A 21204-nucleotide genomic window follows, 5' to 3' on the forward strand; every position below is an offset into this window, starting at 1 on the left:
AATCCAGTCCTTCATCCATACCCCTTGGTCATTCGTCCAGAGGTGGTAGTAAGCCGAAAAAAGATGCCTGCAATTCTCAGGGAGAAGTGGTTTCCCTTCTTTGTCGCGAGTGAGGAGCTCCCGCGCCGAAGGAACAACTTCATCGAAAAATGTGCCGTCGATCGAAAGGCCACCGAGTCGATAAAGGTCCCAAAGTGTGATGGATAACTCCCCAACGGGCGTATGGAGCGTGTTCGTCGAGGGACACCAATATTTGAAGAAGGCTCGCAAGATATTTTCACAGCGGTCGTAGGAGTATCTCGACGCGTAGACGGCTTCAAATATGCCAGCGCGTGTGAGTACGTCTTTATGCCTTCCAAGCATGTCCTCAACCCACACCCAATAATGGGAGGTGAAGCACGCCTCACCGAAGAATGACGAAGGGGTTTTCCATGTAGCTTTGTCAACATTGAATCCCACGAACGGAAGGGTGAATTTGGCTATTTCTGGATCTCCATTGTGAAGTAACGAGTTTAATACGACCACTTCTTCTTCCCTCGATGTAGTGGAGTAAGTCGACGGTGCCACCACTTCCTTGGTCCACTTGCTAGTCCAATTTTCGAGATGAAAGCTTTCTTCAAGGGGTATAAAAGATTCGGCGAGCGCCCCAACAGCTGGTTTATACACATGTAGCGACAAGCTCTTTGATTGAGGCCCTCCCCTTTCATCCGTCAATGAGATATGGGGCAATGGCGTGGCATAGTCCTTGATTTGCATGCTTGCTGAAATTATGTAAGAGAAAATATTAAGTGACGAAAGGAAATCCTTACAAAACCTTGGTAATTAAATTACCTAATTGGTTGCTTTCTTCAAATCCCTGAAATGATTTCAAGCTCCTTTTCAGGCACGAGGTGGGTTGTCTACAAGAAAGCAAGTTGGTAAAGTTGGGATATTGGCATGGGCTGGTGCAAAAAAAAAAAAAAAAAAAATTTTGCTCAAATATCATATTTTAGTGTTTAAGAAAAAAGGGGGATTCAAAATATCATATTTGGTATTACCCTAGTAAATGAGCAAAACAAAGCAAAAAAAAAAAAAAAAAAAAACTTTTGCTCAAATTTAGTGTTAAGGAAAAAAGGGGGGTTCAAATATTATATTTGGTATTATCCTAGTAAGTGAGCAAAAAAAAAACAAAAACAACAAAAAAAAAAACAAAAAGAGAACAAAAAAAAAGATAAAAACGAAAACAAAAACAAAAAAAAAAAACAAAAACAAAATGAAAAGGAGGAACCAATTTGGGCAGTCAAGCTACCTTGCGGCTGAATTCTTAAATCCTTGAGCGGGATACCAAGTTCCTATTGAAGCTAGACCTGACAATAAAAGGTAAAAGGGAGATGGGATGTTCGCAAATAATGGATAAAGAGATTACAATTTGGACAAGCCAATCAAAAACAAGTTATGTTTGCATATCATGCAAAGTTCCGGAAATAATCGAAACATGCGTACAAGCCAATGGCGCAAAAGCTTCCGCATCTGGCATGCAAAGTGATTTCTATGTCACAAGTATAAATATCCATGAAGGGTGAATGAAGGTTGGGGATAATCACCTAAATCGACGCGATATCAGCAACAGGAATTCTACACTAGTAGCGATAAATGCTAGCTTTAGTGACCGTAGCGATTCCGGATAGCAGTTTTCAAGTTGTGGGCAGCGAAAACAAAAAAGCAGCAACAGTGAACGAGCAAAGGGGCAGCAACTCTTGCTGGCCAAACTGCAGTAGTAGCCACAGCTAAACTCCGCAGCGGCTCCCGTCTGATGGCATAGCAATTCGAAGACTACACAAGGGGAGAGGTCTACAAAGTTCAAGCGGCGGTCGCTTGATTGTACCAGTATGAAGGAAAAAAAAGAAGAGAGGATTGGCTCTTGTTTTTGATTAAGAGTAAGCTCTTGGTCCTAAGTATTTATAATAGACGCGCGCCGCACATTCAAGGAGAGTCCAGGTTTGAATAATGGTCTAATTTGAGTCCAAGTAGGCCTCCTTTCCCACGAAAATTTAGTTAGTACGCTTGGCGGGTTGATCTTCTTTTATAATTGGAAGTTGATCTCTTACTTGTATGAGTCATCACCGAAGTATTTCCCCAAGTTCTCAAAGGCTGGATTTGATTGAATTCATGAAGGGCAAGGAGTCTTGTGCGTATGATAGACTAACAAAAGGAATACTACATGGAATCTGGCCGCAGGACTTTCCTAGTAATCATCAATATCAAATGCTACTTGGAAATCGCATGCCACTTGGAATCTGGCCTCGGGAGCTGGCTGCCAACTTCTATAGGCTGAGTAATTCCCTGAGGAATTGCATTGGGTTACTCTTCAAGCTTCGACCTCATCCAAAAAAAAAAAAAAAAAAAAAAAAGGGAGAGGATTCAAATGTTTAAGTTCATCAAGGATACAAATCCTAGAATTGCGACAAGAAGCTGACTGAAATTGAAGCTCTTGCTCTTATGACGTTCAAGCCAAGTGAAAAAAAAAACAAAACTGAAACCAATTCGGGAATGCTAAAAAGAAATTTGAGCAGATCTCAACGAATGTTTAACGCAATTTGTATGAGACTTCCTCTTGAGTTTTCGGGTCTAATTCAGCAACAAGATTGTGTAGCTCACCAAGGATGCAAGTGCTAGCTTTGAAAGGTTTGTTTGAGCCGTGCAAGGAAAAGGATTTTTTGTGTGCGTAATGCTCAAATTCCTGCAAGTAAAAGGAGATTTATACGAATCACCGACTTGAGGATGTTGCATGGTATGATCTGGTCTTGGGAGTTGAGATCACTGGTTCACCAGTCTATATGCCAGAGACATGCATGGCATTTTGCATGGCCTTATTACATAGTTGAGTCATTGATTCAAAAAGCCAGGCACTGCAAAGCTTTGGATAAAGTCAATAAATTGATTGCAAAGCTTTGAATAAAGCTTTGAGTAAAGCCACGGCATTGATAAAGTCCATGAATAGACTTCACTTGGATTGATATTCAAACAATGGACAGGAAGCTTCAAGTAAAGTCCCTTTATTTAATATGCCAATGGTGGATACAATCCGGCTTCGGGAAATTGAAAAGCACTAATTGCATGCAACCATCATTTTATATTAAGGGCCATGGCTAGTAGCTTCATACGTTTATGATTTGAATTAGAGATTAATGATTGTCTTGCTCCTAGGACAAGACAACATTAATGAAGTGGATTCAATCCAAAGCCACAAACATTGCAAAGCTCCAAGTAAATTACGTTTGTGAGCATCACTTGAATTAGCATGCCAAATGAAGTGATCCGGCCTCGGGAAATTGAAGGCACTAGTGATCTTGGAAATTGAGATCACTAAGGTGGCATTTCACGTGGAGTTTAAGACCACTAAAGTCCTTGGACTTTATTTGAGGATTAATATTCCAATGGTGTTCAAATTGAAGCAAAATATATATATATATATCAAAACTTGTCCGTTCAAAATTTGCTCCGATATCCAGTAGTCACGCACAAGTTTCGAGGGGGCATTTGTAGACAATGGAATTTTAATTAAATTCTAAAAATTACCATTGGTCTATAAAATATTTTTGTCCAATCGAATATTGCCATATGGCACGTACACTTGGAAAAATTGGTTATTAAATGACCAATTATATTTTGCCACGTGTCAAGGTGAGGTGTTCCAAATCAATGCAAATTGCAGGGGTATCTCCACCAACCAAATCACATCATATCACATGTTTATCGGATAAATATCTAAATATTTATTTCTTATTAAAGGGATAATATTTAGAGTTATTTAATCAAAGTATATCTCTTATATACTGCAATGGTCTGTCCAATCAGACGGCGCCACATCACTTGTCCCCATAGGCTTGGCCAATCAGGAAATTATCTATCTCTTTATTAATAAATATAAAATGAAGAGATAATATTTGATTGGTACAGTCTTAATATGACTGCACGTCTTGCAAGACAAGTAAGTGGTACATAGGTTTTCAACCTCTACCTCTTGCTACAACTATAAATAGAGGTCTCTTAGCCAAATCAAGGACACAAAAAAAAATACACAGGGACTTCAAAGAGCATCATATACGCTCAAAGCATTGAAGCTCCAAGCTACAAAGGTTCAGCTCTTCAAGCTCTCCAAGTCTCCCAGATATCAAGACTTGAGTCTTCAAATATCTTCTAAAATTCTTCAAATCTTCTATATCAAGATTTGAAGGAATCGGTGGTGGATCCAAGAACAAGCTGCGAAGCCCTTGGATTGGCGTTCGAGGAGAAGAATCGAGGGAAACTCTCCACAAGTTCGAGAAAACCCCAGAGATTGTACCTACATACTTTTCTAAATTTATTTATCATATATTTGTCGTGTATTTCTTTTTCTTGTCGTTTTGCAGACTTGAAATTTTTATCGCGTACAACATGACCTAAAGGAATGCATCATAACGGGTGCGGGGGCTAAAATTCATGACTTTAAATTTCCCTTTAATAGAGGGAATACGAGCGTGCTAAGGCTAGAAAACCATATTCGTCCATATCCCATATTCGAGGGGTATTTCTCCTATCTAATCAAGCAAAATGATCTAACCTAGTTCTAACTTTCCTTAAATGAAATGCAAGTCTAATGTCATGATTCATACATAGGGAGTAAGGAATATACATATAAGAAAAATATGGGATAAGGGATATACATATAAGGGGAATGTCATGCAAAATAAAAAAACCCTACAAAAGTAGAAACTATGCATGAAATGTAGTGCTTTGTCACACAAACATAATCTAACGCGTGGATGGTTCCTAAGGGTCTAGCGTTGGACTAGCCCATGTCTATAAATTCTCACTAGCATTGGACTAGTGAGAAATCGGAGAGGAGGGCCACAACTAGCGTTGGACTAGTGTGAAATCGGAAGAAAAGGGGGCTACAACTAGCATTGGACTAGTGTGGTAACGACATGCATTTATTACAATCAAATAAATCATGTAAAATATAATAAAGAAAATAAACACATAAATCACATATAGCATATAGCACATAAGCATGATATCTAGATGCAAGGTTCTAAGAAAGCGAGTAACAAGTAAACACATAAGCATGCAAAACACACAAAGCAAATAAAGCCCTAACTATTACATTTGGGGGCCCTAACAACAATTTAAAAAGGAAAAGAATGAAATGAAATGAAATAATAACCTAACTATTACAATTTTGGCATTTAATTGCCTTCCAAATAAAAATTAAAATAAATATACAAAATCAAAACAATTAAAGTGACTAAATAAATAAATGAAATAAAAACATTCAAAAAGAATGCAATTACGCACATAAAGTCACATAGGAGCACATAGGATCAAGTAAAATCAAAATAAAGAGTAGAGTATACCTCCCTTGAATTGGTGACCTAATGAAGTGAAGTTTTCCTTATTTACCCTCCAAAACAAAGAAAAAGGGTCAAGACATCGCTTTAATTAACAAATAATCACATGAAATGGAAATAAACACGAAATTGAATCAATCAAATCATTCAAATAAAAATAAACAACCCATATTCAATAAATTAAAACCAACAAGGACCCAATTGAAATAATTAAAGAAGTTTGAGGGGTCAAATTATTATTACAAATATTAGGGGTCTAAATTAAAATAAATTAAAATTAATGGCTTAAGAATGAAACCTACCAAAAGAAAACTAAAATTCACAAAAAATAAATGAAAAACCATTTGTTACAATTAAACAACAAAAATACCCAAAATTTCACTAAAAATCCAAATCAAAATCATAAATCTCTCAAAACTATTAAACCTCAAATTTCATCCTAAAATTCACTAAAAATCTATCCAAAAATCACATTAAATCATATCAAAGAAAAATAACATGTTAAAGGACAAAAATGATTAATTTTCCAATTTTCTGGGCTATAGTGGCATTAGTTGAAAAAGTAGGGGCTAAAGTGCAATTTCTGGAATTGTTCATGCAAGCAAGCTTTCTTCTTTATTAGCTTTCTCTGCAACGTTTCTGGGTTTCATGCCCACCGCAATTTCATCAAACAAAACATCCAACCAAACATCAACTTTGAACCAAAACAACCTAAAGATGCAACTCCCAACGTCAAACAGATCAAATGCTACACTTTATAGCAAGATTATAACAGAAAAATGGAGAAAAAACAGCAAAGGAAGAACACAAAATGCAGAGAGCAAAAAGGAAGAAATCTGTCATAAATCCGAACTTGTATGACGGAAGAGAGTTTAAAGATTACCTCTGATGTTTTAAACGACGGAACAACACGTGACACGGTAAGATAAGCAGATTCAAGTGCGAAAAAGCTACTGGTGGGAAGCTGCAAAATTTTCTCCCGGGACTGACGGTGCCGCGACTTGAAGCTTCAATTCAACAGGTCTGGAGTTGTTTTTCCCGAATTATTTCTGAACCAAAACTTCTCCATTGCAGTCCAGGATATTTCAGAAACGAAGAAACCTCCCTGAAAATCTGAAATATGATCAGAAATTGGAGACGAATCAGGCTGATGAATCAGCCTGAGCCCAGGGTTTCTTCCAGCAAAAATTTTCTTTTGATCTCCTTTTTCCTCTATTTTTCCCTCTTCTCTCTCTGTGTCTTTCTTGCTCCGCCTCTTTTCTCCTCTCTTTTCTTTCTTTTCCTTGCTTTTCCCTACTCATCCGCCACCTTCTTCCTTTTCTTTTCCTTTGTTTTTCCTCAGCAATCTCTCTTGCTCTCTCGGTTTCTTCCTTCCACAGCCCCTCTCCCTTTCTTTTTTTCTTGGCAGCCTCCACCTTCTCTCAATCTCCTCCCTCTCTTGTTACCCGTAGCTTTTCCCTCTGGTTTTCCTCCTTTTTCCAGATTTCCCCCAAGCTTTTTCTCCTTTCTCCCTCGAAACTCTTCCCTCTCTCTTGCCTTTCTTTCTCTGGTTTCTTGCCCGTAAACTTTTCCCAGATTTTCCTTGCTTAGTTCCAGATTTTTCCTTGCTCTCTTTGGTTTCCTCTCCCTCTATTGGTTCCTCAGCCCGTAGCTTCCCTTGTTTTTTTTGTTTTCAGTTTCCTTCTTCTTCCCATAGCTTCACCGCCAGCTCTCGTAGCTTTTTTCCTCCAACCCCCAGCCGCCATTCTCTTTTTCCTGTCTTCCCAAAGCTCCTCACAACCCTCTCCCAATCTCTTTTCCAGTTTTTCTCTCCTCAAGCCCGTAGCTTTTTTTCTTGGTTCCCCCCTTTCTTTTTTCCCAGTTTTTCTCCTCCAGCCCGTAGCCCCTCCTTTGTTCAATCTTGCTCTTCCTCTCGCTGCCTTTTTCTTTGTTTCTTACCTTAGCTTTCTTTTCCTCCCTCAGCCCAAGACTCTCTCGCTTGTTTCTTTCCCGTTCTCTTCCTTAGTTTCCCTTCTAGCCGCCCCTCTTTTTTTTTTTTTTTCTTTTTGTTTCCCAAATTTTCTAGATTATCTTAGACTTCCAAGTGTCTAGCCACTTAACTACGCCTTGCATGTGTTGTCAACCAAGAATGAGGACATTTGTCCTATTTGCATGTACTCCAGTTGTCTAATATTCCCCTAATACACTTGTTTAATGATCCCCTAAAACACTTGTTTAATAATTCCCTAATACACTTATCTTCTTATTTTTATTTATTTATTATATATTTTTTCCAAAATCAATTTAGATAAACAACAAAAAAATGTTAACTCCTAATTGTAAATACATTGCACAATTTTATTTATCTTAAAAAAAATGAATCTAAAAGGTATAAAGACAAATTTTGAATTTTTGTGAGAATTTTTCCTTTTTTAGAAATTTAATGCAAAATTACCTTAAAAATGAAAATGATAAACCTAATTTATAAAAATAAAAAAATGAACATTAACTATCAATTAAAATAAAATAAAATAAAACAAGAATAAAGCTAAAATTGAATAAAATAAATGAAATTTTGGTGTCTACACTCCGAAAAATCAACAATCCCCTCATTTAACATTAAACATTAAACATTGTACTCGAGACCTTTCGGCAAAGAGTTTTGAGTTTTGCACTTAACATTGGTAAGTTATAAACCCAAAGCTATCCAGCTGATCCGACCTTGCAAATGACGGGTCTCGGATAGGGTGCCAGCATAGGGTTAAGCTCAGTTCAGCTGATGCGATAAAGTACACATCAGCTTACATTCTTGCACATTTATCACGCATTCATGCAATGTGAACATGCATTCATAGCAGATTAACAAAATAAGAAAATCACAACAGTCATTCACTTATTAGCATGTCATTCAAAGGAGAGCACTTAAGCAAATAATAGCATTTTCTCAAGTCATGCATAATCAAATAACATGAATTGGAACACTCACCAATCAATTGAAACCCTTCACTTTAACCCTGGTTCGTCCTCTTGAACTCTCTCAAGTCCTGTGGTCATATACTATATTAAAAGACTAGCAATACAAAGCCAAAATACATGAAGAAATTGAGGTTTCAAAACTTCATTTAGAAAATGCATCAATTTACAAGTTTTATGCCAGTATAACCTATCAAAATATAATATTTTCTTGTTGCAATCGAGGAAGAAACCTCATGTGCTTACTAAATCAACGTTGCAAAAGTCATTTGGAGTACAAGAGCAAACGTTTGAAAAAATTAGAACAAGACTTTCAAAATACAAAGTTGAAAATTGTCCGACCTAAAATCATTTGAAGAAACTTATTTCCTTTCATTTAAACCTCAATTCCACTCATAAAACCAAGCTCAAAATGGTTTAACAACTCCAACTTAAAGTTGGAAATGGAAGCAAGAACAAGTTTGGGAAACAGAATTTTCTCCAGTTTGGCACGACATTGTTTGAAAAATCATATCACAAGTTTCTTAAGTCCAAAATTTATAAAATTTATACCATTGGAAAATAGATTCAAAGGACTACAATTTTCCAGAATACATATTTGTAAAATTCTGTCCATCAATCAGTCGAATTCCAGTTTCAAGTTACTGTTTCATCAAGTAGAAAAAAAAAGCAGGTGTGAAAATTCAGTCAACTTTGGAAAATCGTAGATATTCATAAGAATTAAGAAAAATTCTGAAATTTTCACGGTAGAATGCACTCTAAATTTAGTTTCAAACGCAATAAGCGAAACTCAATTTGGATTTTTCTACACCAAGATATAACAGATTTTTCAAGACTGCTTAGAGTCTCCTGCGGGAAAATTTTCAACAACACTTCCTCTTATTTTCTTAACTTTTCCATCCAAACTCAACACCAATATTCATATCAATCCAACCTCAATCACAACCACAAGTTACAAGCTATAAAGTACTCTTGTTTAAGGCCACAAAACCATTCAAAATATGAAAATTTCTAGCTCAAAATCAACCACAACAAAGCTAAAATTTGAAATCCTAAGCTGAAAATTTCAACTATAAGCTGAAATTTTCCATAAGCAAGCCAAAATAACTTATGAAAGCTAGAAGATTCACATGGCAAAACTACTAAATCATGGCCAAACTCAAAGCATCATATAAAAGCTGAAATTTCACCATCAAAACTGAAAATTTTGAATCACCACTCAAACCATGAAATTTCTTATGAAAACTACCAAAATCAAGCTCTAAATCCACTCTTATGCAAGTATTAAAAGAAAAGAGGGCATCTTGATATACCTACCTTGAAACCCTATGAAGATATGGCAACCAAGTGCTTCTTTCTCCAAAATCTTTCCACCAAAGCCCTTAATCCTCCCTAAGTGTCAACTTTTATGGAGTGATTTGCAAGATTAAGGTGAAAACTCAAGATTCAAGCAAGAACTAGAGGTTGAAGATGAAGTTTTCCTTCCTTTTTTTCTCTCCAAGGAGTAGGCCAAGAGAGGGGAGAAGATGATAGGATATTTGGTCAATTTTTTGTTAATAAAAGGTTAAGAAAGGTGTTAGTCAAAGTCAATGGTCCAATGCTTTAATGACAAATGGCCTCCAAGGGTTAATCCTCATCCTATTGTCTTCCGATCACTAAAATATCTAGCCAACCTCTAATTATCTTTTAACACCTTATAAAATAATATCCCTTTGCACAAAACTCCTCATATTCTTCAAAAATTTATCGCACATACGTCACTAGTGGGTTCCACTTCCATAATACATTACGAATTTAACATGTACTAATTTATACAAGGAAAATGATTTAAAAACTTGACTCACTTGTAAAAATATCTAGAAAATGAAGGCAATAGGGTAAAGTAACGAAAATGTATTCGAAAAAATAAAATAAAATAAAGAAATTTTTCGGGTCCTCACGTCGTCTATCATTTGATTATGTGTAAATTAGTACAAAAAATGGTTTAACAAAATAAAGTTAGTAGGCTCATTAAAGGAAAGTAGAAAAATTATATATTTTAAAGCAACTTCAAAGAAACATAAATATTAGAATGATATAAAATAGAAAGAAATTTCTCTGTAGAACTAACATAAAAACTAGGGTATATAATTTATATTTCTTAGGAAAAGATATTATTGTTCTTGTTTTCATTATGGAGAGAGATAACTTAAATGCTACAAAAAATTTTGGTTTAATGTATAAAAACTAAGGGCTGGATTTAGCCCCTCTTTTTCTATGTTTGTATACTTTGCAACCTCATAGCACTAATCAATATGATTTAGATTTAGTGTTTGACATTTTGCATAAGCAAGATCACTTTATCGATAATCTTAAAACTATTTTCAAAACTGTTCTGTTTGCTTCCATATCTTTGCAAATTATATTTTTGTGGAATAGAACAAATTCAAATAAATTTGGAATTCATTTTATTTTCTAAATAATTAAATTACCGTATTTATACAGTCAATTTATAATCATCTTATAACGACTCAAAATTATAAACACAAACAATGTCTAAACCAAGAGTAATAATCGACCTAATTTGTATGCAGTACCTATCAAACTATCATCATGGTTGTTGGTTCGATTTCATAGGCTAGTTATGCTTTGCACAAAAAAAAAGTTAAAAACTAATAATGTAAGGTTACAAGGGGAAATATGACAAAATGAAAGAAAATTAATTATGTTTATCTTTCCGAATGATTTGTAAGTAGGAAAACTTCAAATTTTTTATTTCACTTTGTCGTGAGAATTTTATAGAAAAATGGCTTATTAGACAATAACAATTTAGACATAAGAAAGAATTTTTTTAATATTTAGAGTAATTATCACTAATTTTCCATGTATTATCCTGCCTTTTTTAATTAACCAAACTTGCAACCAAAAGGTCCTTTATTTTCCGTTAATTGACTTTTGCTTACTCCACCATTTTTAGCTCCACCGAAACAGACTAAGGGTATGTTTGATAACATAAAAAAGTGCTGAATCTGAATTTTTTCATACATTCAAATGTTTTGAGTGTTTGATAAATGAAAATTCATTTGCTGAACTTGTGTGTATTTTTTTTAGCACAAGAATCCTAACTGAATGCTTAATTCTGATAGGAATCAATAGAATTACTTCAATTATCTTATCTTATCTACCAAATCTACCATTATTTGTTAATTATGTTCAAAATTTTTATCTAATTAAACAATCTAATATTCTCTATCTAATGATTTTCTATTTCTTTTTTCTCCTTTTTGAATGATTTTCACATCTTCTCCATACTCCACATATAATATATTTCATCTTTTATATTAATTTGATTTAAAAATAAATATTATCATTTTCATGCCTAACATCTTTAACTAATTAAATCATAGGTTCTATTTCTTTTTTGGATGAAAAGATATAAGGGCAAATTTGTCAAATTTAACTTATTAAGCATTCAGTTATAAATGTTTATCAAACAGTATAAATAGGTTTAACATTAAAATTCAGACATTCATATATATTTTTTCAATACTTAAAATTCAGCAAATTAATTGTTTCAGTATTTAGAATTCAAAATTCAGACTTCAAAATTCAGATTCAGTTTTATCAAACGGAACCTAAAAAAGCCCCAACAAATCGCAGATTACCACATGATTCAAAAATTTCCTTTTAAACTTTAAAAATATTGAACTGTAATTTTAGAAACGGTTCAATTCAAAGTAGAGCAGCTTTTCCAAAGGCCTTTTACTCCGGTTGCCGAAAGCCTGTAAGTAACATAGAAATTCATCTTTCAGTTAATTTGTCACAAGTGAGAAAAGAAATCTATCTTATTGTGATTCTTCTTATCCCCTCCCCTAACACACTTCTGCTTCTTCAGGCCAAACCCCTCTTCTTCGTCTTCTTCATTTTCTAAGGCCCTCACCCTTTCAGATTCCTTTTTCTTTTTTTTTTTCTTTTGATTGTTCTTTGAAATTTAAATTTGTTTGAATTGAGAATTCTACTGCCAGCAGGGGTCGGAAGAACCCTTTTAGTTTCTTGAATGACGGAGCCTCAAAATTAATTCTTTGGGTGAGTATTCTTATTGGGTTCTGCAAAATTTTGGACTTTTATAGTCTTGCAGAAAGTTTACTGCTTTATTTGTGCATTTGAGAGTTTGATTAGATCTGCCCATCTGAACCTTCTTAATGTCTTTGTCATTAATTCCTAGTGCTAGAAAATTGTTTTTTCTTGGCCCCCAAATGAAGAGGCTAAAGACCCTCTCATACTAGCTGTTTGATTTGTCAAAGTTTTGTAATTTTGGAACTTGTTATTTTTTTCGGATGAAGACTTTAAAGCTGCAATCTTGTTAAGCTTTTTGTTGGGTTGGCTGTGGTATTATAATTGTTTGCTGGCTGTTTAAAAGTCTTGAAAGTGAAAGGAAAAATTAGAAAGGACGAAAGTGTATGTGCACAAACATGGAGGAAGATTTTTTATTTTTTATTTTCGAAATCGCATGTTTTATGTTGTTCTTCAGTTTGTTTGGTTAAATAGCTATTGATTTCCCTCCCCCCCCCAAAAAAAAATATAGATTATAGAAACTGTATACAGGTCAGAAATTTGGCAATGAAAACAAGTGGTTATCTGGAAAGTTGTTGGAGAATAACTGTATACCTGATTGTTAGGAGCTTAATTTTGTTTTTAGAATGATGATTTTGACTACTCAATTTTAAAACATGAATTTTGAATGGTTTGGAGACTATTTTTTGACTTCATGGATTTGCTAATTTTTGTGCCACTTTTTATTGTCTGTAAAAATTCTAGCTAGATTTTGCCTCTGCTAATTTTCTCTATTTCTAAATTATTTTTTGACTTTTAGTCTGATTGTTTAACTGAGCTAAAAGGTGATCACATGGCACCTGATGACTGTCAAGTGTATAACTTGAGTTTTTTAAACCAATTTGGAGGTGGTAGTTACCTAAGAATTTAGATTGTTGTATACTTACTGCCAGTAGTCGTGTTGGGTTTGATTCAACCAATTGCCTTTGTACGAGTGTTAAGGTTCTTTTCCTTTTTTTTCTTTAATTTCAACAGCAAGTTTAGATGAAAATAGGAGTTTGTTTGAGTTGAAAATGAAAACAATTTCTGGAAGTGGGGGGATTTCGGATTTTGTGATGTCACAGATTCTTTATTATGTGATTTCTTTTCAATGCGAGATGGGTAATGTGGTACATTTTTGTGCCTCTACCCTTAAGAAGCTTTTCACAGAAAGTGGAAATGAAGAATATGATTTACATGGTGAAAATGTAAGATGGAGAAAGTTTAAAATGTGTTATCTCTATGAAGCAGAATTACTTGATTTCTGGAAGTGTTCAAATAATGGATATGAACCATGGATAAGACATAGATCAAATTATATTCCACTTAGTTGAGGCTTAAATAGAAATAAATGCTTTGGCAAATAATGCTCAAAGGATTACGCTTTGGACTTGATCTTATGTAATCCTATTGACCAATCACATTTAAGGGGATGTAAAAAGAGGGATTCACGGAGTTGGACTGTGTCAATTATGTTTTTGTTGAGTATTCATGCATAGATGTTGATTAGTGATCTGGTATTGTTTTCTTGACTAGTTGCTGGGCACTTAAAATTGTACTTCAGTATTTCTAGTCTGACACTATGAGCTGGAAGCCACCCATGATGCATTTGATTGGCCACTTTTCTGAGCTCATGACTGCGAGCTGTGCTACATTAAAGCAGTGCCAATTAAAGCAAAAGCAGTTATATTGTTTTGAACATTCACAAAATGGCAGCTAAAACGTTATCATTGCAATCATGGTTGTTAGCCCAAAGTTTTGAACAGATTTTCTGGTAGTCAAAATTTTCCTGCTGGTTAAAAATGGCACACCAAACAACAACAGGCCTAAGTAATACTGAATGCTGATTATTCAGTTTGCTAAGGAAAAAAATATCTATGTATGGTTGGCTAAAGACCTCTGATGGTTCTTCAGTCCAGTTAATTATGAAAGTGCATCTCAGTTGGACTTTTATCCTGTCTGTGTCTTTCTATTTTATTCTTCTCCTTTTTGTGTTTTTGGGTTGCTTTTGGCCTTAGCCAAATGATTTGTTTTCCTGTTCTCTTTGTGGAATTTCTCTCTTCAACTTAACCAGAGATTATTGTTCTCCATGTTCTCCAGTGGATTATAATAATTTACAGCATCTTTCTTTTCTCAGGTACAAAGTGCTTCAAGTAGTTGTTCCTGATCCATTAGGAGCAACTAACTTGTTGGACCGGTCAACTCAGAAAACTTTTACAACTTATATTAACCTGCTGGGGCACTATGGAGAGATGTTGTCAACTTAGAATTAGTTAAGATGAAAAACTTGCAGGTAATTGATTGTTTCAATAGAGATTTTGACGGTAATTACTGAACTTCTATCTTGGGTGCCATAAAGACTCACAAAATCTTGTCCAGTTCTTGACCTGCTGCGATCAGCTCTTCTTGCCTGTGTACGGTGAATCATTTTTCCTATGATCGCCGCAGATAATTGGATAACCACAAAAACTCAGGAGCAAATAATTGTTTGTTATCTTTGAAGGATCATAGTGCATTGGAACAATGTTGTTATGTTAATCGTGGTGATGTTATATGCTTTATAATGTCCCATAAATATACGCATTTCAGAACTTGAAGTGTGATAACTTATTGCTTGGAATTTATTGCATGCGGCCTTTGAAACCAAGAATAGCAGTGGAGAATGAACTTTGAGCGCCATTTTCAGTTAGTTTTCATAATCAATCTGTAAAGATCTTGATGAATGAGCTCCCATCCACAGGGTCCATCTTATTTATGCCATGGTCGTAATTTCATATGCAAACGATGAGGCTATGTTGACCAAAGCTACAGTTCTTCTAATTTATATCTATCTGTCATCTGAAATCAAGAGCATATTGTAAGGGTCTGTGATTGATGATTCATATGTAAGTATTAGAAGAGAAGATGACTGGAGAAGTGTTTGAATTGATTTAGATTTAAACATGGAGAGTTCCCATGTGAAGGATCCAATCCCAGTCTTTCTATCTGCATGTTATTGCGTTTTCTTGGTGATATTGCAAATGGTTAGCAAATCAATAGGAAGAGAGCATTATATGGCTTTTGATACAATGTCATGGTGGTCCATCCGCATTTCTTCACTGGCTTTTGAATTGTAGGAGACAGCAAGTCCTGTCATTCTGGTGCCATATTGTAGTCAAGTATGCATTATTTGTGGCACCTATATAAGGTTGTAAGAATGTTTGGATATTTCCTCAATGAATGTTAATGAAAGATGGATGCATGATGCAAGCTTTTCGCAGCTTTGGTCCAGAGTTATGAGGGTTTGGTGCTTTGTACTTACTAGTCCAGCGATTTGTGATGAATAGAAGAATAATTGCCTCCTTTAACTATTTGTGCTACTTATACCTCCAAAAAATACAATCAACTTCTAATTGATGTATCGTCTAATAGAGGAGACTTGGATAAGGATACTTTATCTGATTGCTGAAATTACAAAATTTCTCATGTAAATGTTTGTACCAACACAAGAATTCACACAGACACGTGTGTAGCTAGTATTATTTGAAGGTTGTTACATAAATAAATTGATATCCTGACTATAAAAATGTTTATTTTAGTATTAAAAAAAATCCTTTGGGATGGCATCTGAGAGATTATCTTTCCCACTTTATGATGGAAAACAATGTAAATAGGACTGTAGGAGTCACGATGCTAAGATGTTTTAAAGTCAGCCAAAGTTGCTAGAAGTTTTTGTACTTTTTAGAGCAAACAGCTTATGGATAATTCTTGGTCAATGGATAAACAACATAAGATAGATTTTATGCTACTTTTGCTGAACTTAAGAGACAAAAGTACCATAAAATAAAAAAAGGCTGCAATTATTCCAGAAGTCTTTCAACTGTAAAGCATTCTTTGATCCATTGAACTGCGTAATATTTTCCTACTGATCAGGAGTTGATTCTGAGTAATTATTTGGTTCCCTGTTCATGAGGATCATATTCTAGTGCCATATTCTAGTCAATCATGCATTATCTCTGGCACCTATACTACGTCGTCAGATTATATGGATATTTTCCTCAATGAATGTTAATAAAAGATGGATGGATGTTGCAAGCTTTTAGCAGCTTTGGTCCAGAGTTATGAGAGTTTGATGCTTTGTTACTTACTAGTCAAGCGGTCAGTCTTTTACATGCTTGTAGTACAAGTGTTTGTTAAATTGCTTCAGTCAGTTATGCTACTACTACTTGGTGATTATGAATTCTTTTTGTTAAATTTTTTTTTCCAGTTTTAATCCCAGAATTTACTCCTTGTTTCTTTTCTGTGCCCCAATATTTGAGAGGATACTGATTGTAACACTTGGTGTTTTAAAAGGATGAATGCAAAAGATGCTATTTTTAATAGATTGGAACGTAAGTTTGAATATCTATTTTGCAAGTTTATGCAGCATTGTTGTTACTCAGAATGATGTTTTCACCTTAATCGCAATAGCCCATCAATATTCTAGGAAAAGAATATCACAAAACCTTGTCCACATTGAATTTTGGAATTGAATGGGTGGTTGAGTTGTTGCAAGTGACAACTGGCTTAGTAGAATTATGAGGAAATCAAATTATGACTAAGTTATACTACGTACTAGAAGGTTGGTCAATGAATTGGTGAATATGTAATTTTCAATATTTGGCTATTTCCATCTAAATTTTCTTTATTGCGTGGGAATGCCACTAATCAGGATTCAGTTCCCGTAGTTCTTCATCTAACATTACTTGCCGTACCAAGTTTTTAATGTCTTTTTCGCATCACCAGATTGTGACTTTTGTTGGAAAGTGTTTGTGTATTATATATTTGCTTTCTGGTGGTCAGATGTCCCAATGATGATTTATTACTTTATTTCTCCGTGTTACCCAGACTGTAAAGATGTTTTGAGGTAGGTAAGCTGAAGGTGATGCATATTTCCCTTCAAGGACAGAGAGGAGCCAGATTTGGAGAATTGTGTAGCAGTTCTGGACCTAACATGCAAGCAGCTTCCCAATTTTACTCTGTATTTTACTTCTCCAACAGGTCTCTCGCCTTTGCCATTCTTTTGTTACTTAGTGCAGATGTTCATCTATTTAATCTAATCTTTTAAATCCGTTTTAACCTGCATGTGTATTAGTCGCGGAAGCAGCTGTGACATATTTGCTCGGACAAAAAATAAACCTCTCAGCTCAAGTAAACTTGCCAGAAAGCTCGACCTAACTCTAGGATCTTGGACTTGTAAGTTTCCTTGTGCAGTCCGACCGTGCAGGCTATCTGTGATTCCGAACACAAATGATGGTCACCCATGTATCTCTGTGACTGAAGAAGATAGGACGACAGACCAAGCCTGGAATGATGAGCTGGAGACTTTTCTGAGCAAATGGTCACCACCAGGGTACTTGTGGAGGGGATTATCTGTTCTTATCTTGGCTGGGCAGGTCATTAGTAGGACCATAAAGGGCAAAGTCCACTGGAGAAACACCCTGCAACAACTGGAGAGGGTTGGACCTAAATCTGTAGGTGTCTGTCTCTTAACTTCAGCTTTTGTTGGAATGGCCTTCACCATACAATTTGTGAGAGAGTTCACTAGGTTAGGGCTGAATAGAGCTGTTGGTGGTGTCTTAGCGCTAGCTTTTTCAAGGGAGCTGAGTCCTGTAGTCACATCAATTGTAATTGCAGGACGTATTGGGAGTGCATTTGCTGCAGAATTGGGCACCATGCAAGTTTCTGAGCAAACTGACACGTTGAGAGTTCTTGGTGCAGATCCTGTTGATTATCTTGTTACACCAAGGGTTATCGCTTCCTGCATTGCTCTGCCATTTTTAACTCTAATGTGCTTCACTGTAGGGATGGCGTCCAGTGCCCTTTTGGCTGATAGTGTTTATGGGGTTGGCATAAACATAATCTTGGATTCTGCTCATAGAGCTCTTAAATCATGGGATTTAGTCAGTGCAATGATCAAGTCTCAGGTATTTGGTGGGATTATATCCGTAGTTAGCTGCGCTTGGGGAGTTACAACATTGGGGGGTGCCAAAGGCGTTGGAGAATCAACAACTTCTGCTGTGGTTATATCTCTTGTCGGTATTTTTATAGCTGACTTCGCTCTATCTTATTGCTTCTTCCAGGGAGCAGGAGACTCGCTGAAGAATTTATGACTTTCCGCTAAGAGCTTTAATGGTTCAATCTTTTGTTGGATATTTTCTTGTAAAACTTATTTCTCTAAGACAAGTCGAGTTGTTTGTCTTATAGCTCGTACCCTTTTTTGGATGCATAAACCAAGGTATACATATTGGCGCTGCTTTTGAATCTAGGTTGGTCATTCCTGTTTTAAATCAGGATAAAAAAGTAATCATTCTCCTTGAATGCCAATATTCTGAGATCTTGAATGGACGGTTAAAGATGCTTTTTTATCATCGGATGCCCCGGCTATTCCGTGCATGATCACTTGAAGTTTAGCCTCGTTCATAGTTCTCGCAATGCATTTGAAAAAACTTTGAGCAAAATCGGCTGTAAATTTATTTCATTTGGACTGCAATCGTACAACTTCGACTTTCCTAATTTCCTCCCCCCCCCCCCCCTCTCCTCCTCCTCCTCCTCCTCCTGCTCTACCTATTAAGTTCCCTAAATGGTCGTAAAACCAGCTTTACTTGAGTTGCCTCAATAAAGACTACGAGGAACCTACCTGGTCAATGTAGAAAATCTGTTTACTAGCATTAGATTAAGAAATAAGTATTGCAGCTCCTTTCTTAATCAACGCAGACAGTAAGAAACTAAGGAAAGTAAGTCTTCTATCTTGAATCAAGTACCTCGTTAAAAACCGAGTAGAAAATTTATTAGCATCAGATTAAAATATGCTAGTGCTTCTCCGTGCAGAAATTCTGTCTACTGTATCTTCTACATCTACTTGTAAGAAATTTGGCAGAGACGACTTATTCTGATCCCAGAAAATTTATCTGTGGAATTATATATTTTTCTGATTTCAATTTCTTTGCACTTCTATGTGCAAGTGCTCATATTGTTTAATAAGGCCACATGCAATCAAATTTAGGTTTTCAAAATGATTATTATGCTGCCAATGTCTAGGATTGATTTGTGACTCTATTCCACAATTTTGTATTTGCAGAGGTTAGGGCTGTAAGGGTAGTTAAGGTATGCCATCCAATAATGGAATAGCAGCCTCTGAATGTGAATGCAGCTATGGACCATTTTGGTATCCTAAATCATGTTGGTTTAACAAATCAAATAATGTTTTTACAAATCTTGCCATTGATTATGGCAGTTGTTCAATTGTATATACTGGACTAACCTTTAATCTTGCTACCTGTTCAACTATTAGCAACATTGAGGCAAAAAGTATTATTAACTTTTACAATTGGTACACTCCGTCTAGATTAATACATATATGAGGTCTAATATAATTCGCAGCATTTGGTATTTGTAAAGATTGCTTTTTGCTGTGGTAAATTTCAAAAGAATTCTGCTTTGCCAAGGTGAATATTTTTGCTTTGTTGGTTGGTTGGTTTCTGCCATTGTTCCGTTGAAGGAATTTACATCTTCTGTCTCTTTGTTTCTTAGTGATGCAGTTCTTGGTATTTGAATTTTTTGTGGTTGCTTTAGTTTATCGCTCTGTTTTTTGTTGGTTTCTTTATTTGTGATTTCATGTACTACGAGTATTGGATACTTTGGAGAGATTCATGTTGTTTGTTTTCGTCTACTCAATTATTATACACGACGGCTGTAGAAAGATTAGCAACCTTTTTCTTTCTATTTGTTGGATTAATGTTAGATCTGTATTGATTATGAATAGATAAGAAGTAATGGTTAATAAGATTCTAATATCTTTGGCATTCCATATCCTATTCTGTTAATTTAGAGGAAATTCAATGTTCTCCTTCTAAGATTATTCTTTTCTAGATATCTTGGTTCTTAGCCTGTGCATAGTACCAGGTTGTAGTTGGTTGATGTTTGTGTTACTCTATACAAATTCAATGTTATCAGCAACACTAAGACGATATTGAATAATTTAATTTAGCACTTAAATTTAATGAGTTTAGATTTTAACATATTCAAATGCGTTTGACAACAAAAAATAGAACATTTTAATTAATTAAATGACACTGAATTTTCATGCAAAATTTGTTTTAAAAAATATGTGATAAATTATTCACTTATCACTTAATATGATGTATGTTCAAATATATCAGATTTAACACTTAAAAATTCGGTAATTTAATGGATTTGAATTTCAAATTTCAGTTTTATTAAATGCGCCATGAGATTCAAATCCATGTAAGATTATGCCTGATTCCCTTTTGCAAGCCAATTTGTCCTTCTCTTTTTTTGCAAGCCAATTTGTCTTGTTTTCAGTCAGGTCTGCAATTGAGATGCACTTGGCTCTTATGACCTGCAACTAGAGTGTCCTTGGCAACTCAATAAATCCTAACCTCTTGTCAGTCAGGTCTGCAAATTGTACGACAATCCCCTAGGTTGCTGTAATATATGTTCCAATTTGTATCCCACTCCCAACAAACTAGTTATATATTAATCTTTTTTGGATTGTGAATTATTTGCATAATTTTATTTACTTATAACATCAATACATTTTTCAACCATCTTTTTTTATTTGACATACATCATATGAAAAAAAAGAGTTGCACTATTTTTTCAAAAAATTATCCCAAATAATCTACCATATAAACATAGTTATCTTTTCTCCTATCAATATGGGGATCCGGTATACCACAAGTATCAAATAAAAAAAATAATTGCCAACAATTATTTTTGAGATTTTCTTTACAGAGTAATATTAGTTAAGACTTGCCTGCTTAGATAAAAC

General features: G+C 35.1%; 1 protein-coding gene across 4 annotated transcripts; it reads left to right on the forward strand.

Moving 5' to 3' along the window:
- The first annotated feature begins 12116 nt into the window (after positions 1-12116).
- On the forward strand, positions 12117-18781 carry LOC113751609 (protein TRIGALACTOSYLDIACYLGLYCEROL 1, chloroplastic-like). Of its 4 annotated transcripts, none has more exons than XM_027295669.1 (4): positions 12117-12386; positions 14530-14685; positions 17259-17411; positions 17506-18781. In XM_027295669.1, exons 3-4 carry the CDS (start codon positions 17296-17298, stop codon positions 18521-18523), a joined length of 1134 nt encoding a protein of 377 aa, XP_027151470.1. In that variant the 5' UTR covers positions 12117-12386; positions 14530-14685; positions 17259-17295; the 3' UTR covers positions 18524-18781. The 4 variants fall into 4 exon arrangements, with proteins under 4 accessions (XP_027151470.1, XP_027151471.1, XP_027151472.1 ...); XM_027295670.1 differs by having other exon boundaries at positions 17268-17411; XM_027295671.1 differs by having other exon boundaries at positions 17282-17411.
- The last annotated feature ends 2423 nt before the right edge of the window (positions 18782-21204 follow it).

This window comes from Coffea eugenioides, chromosome 11, assembly GCF_003713205.1.
Source record: "Coffea eugenioides isolate CCC68of chromosome 11, Ceug_1.0, whole genome shotgun sequence".
NCBI lineage: Eukaryota > Viridiplantae > Streptophyta > Magnoliopsida > Gentianales > Rubiaceae > Coffea > Coffea eugenioides.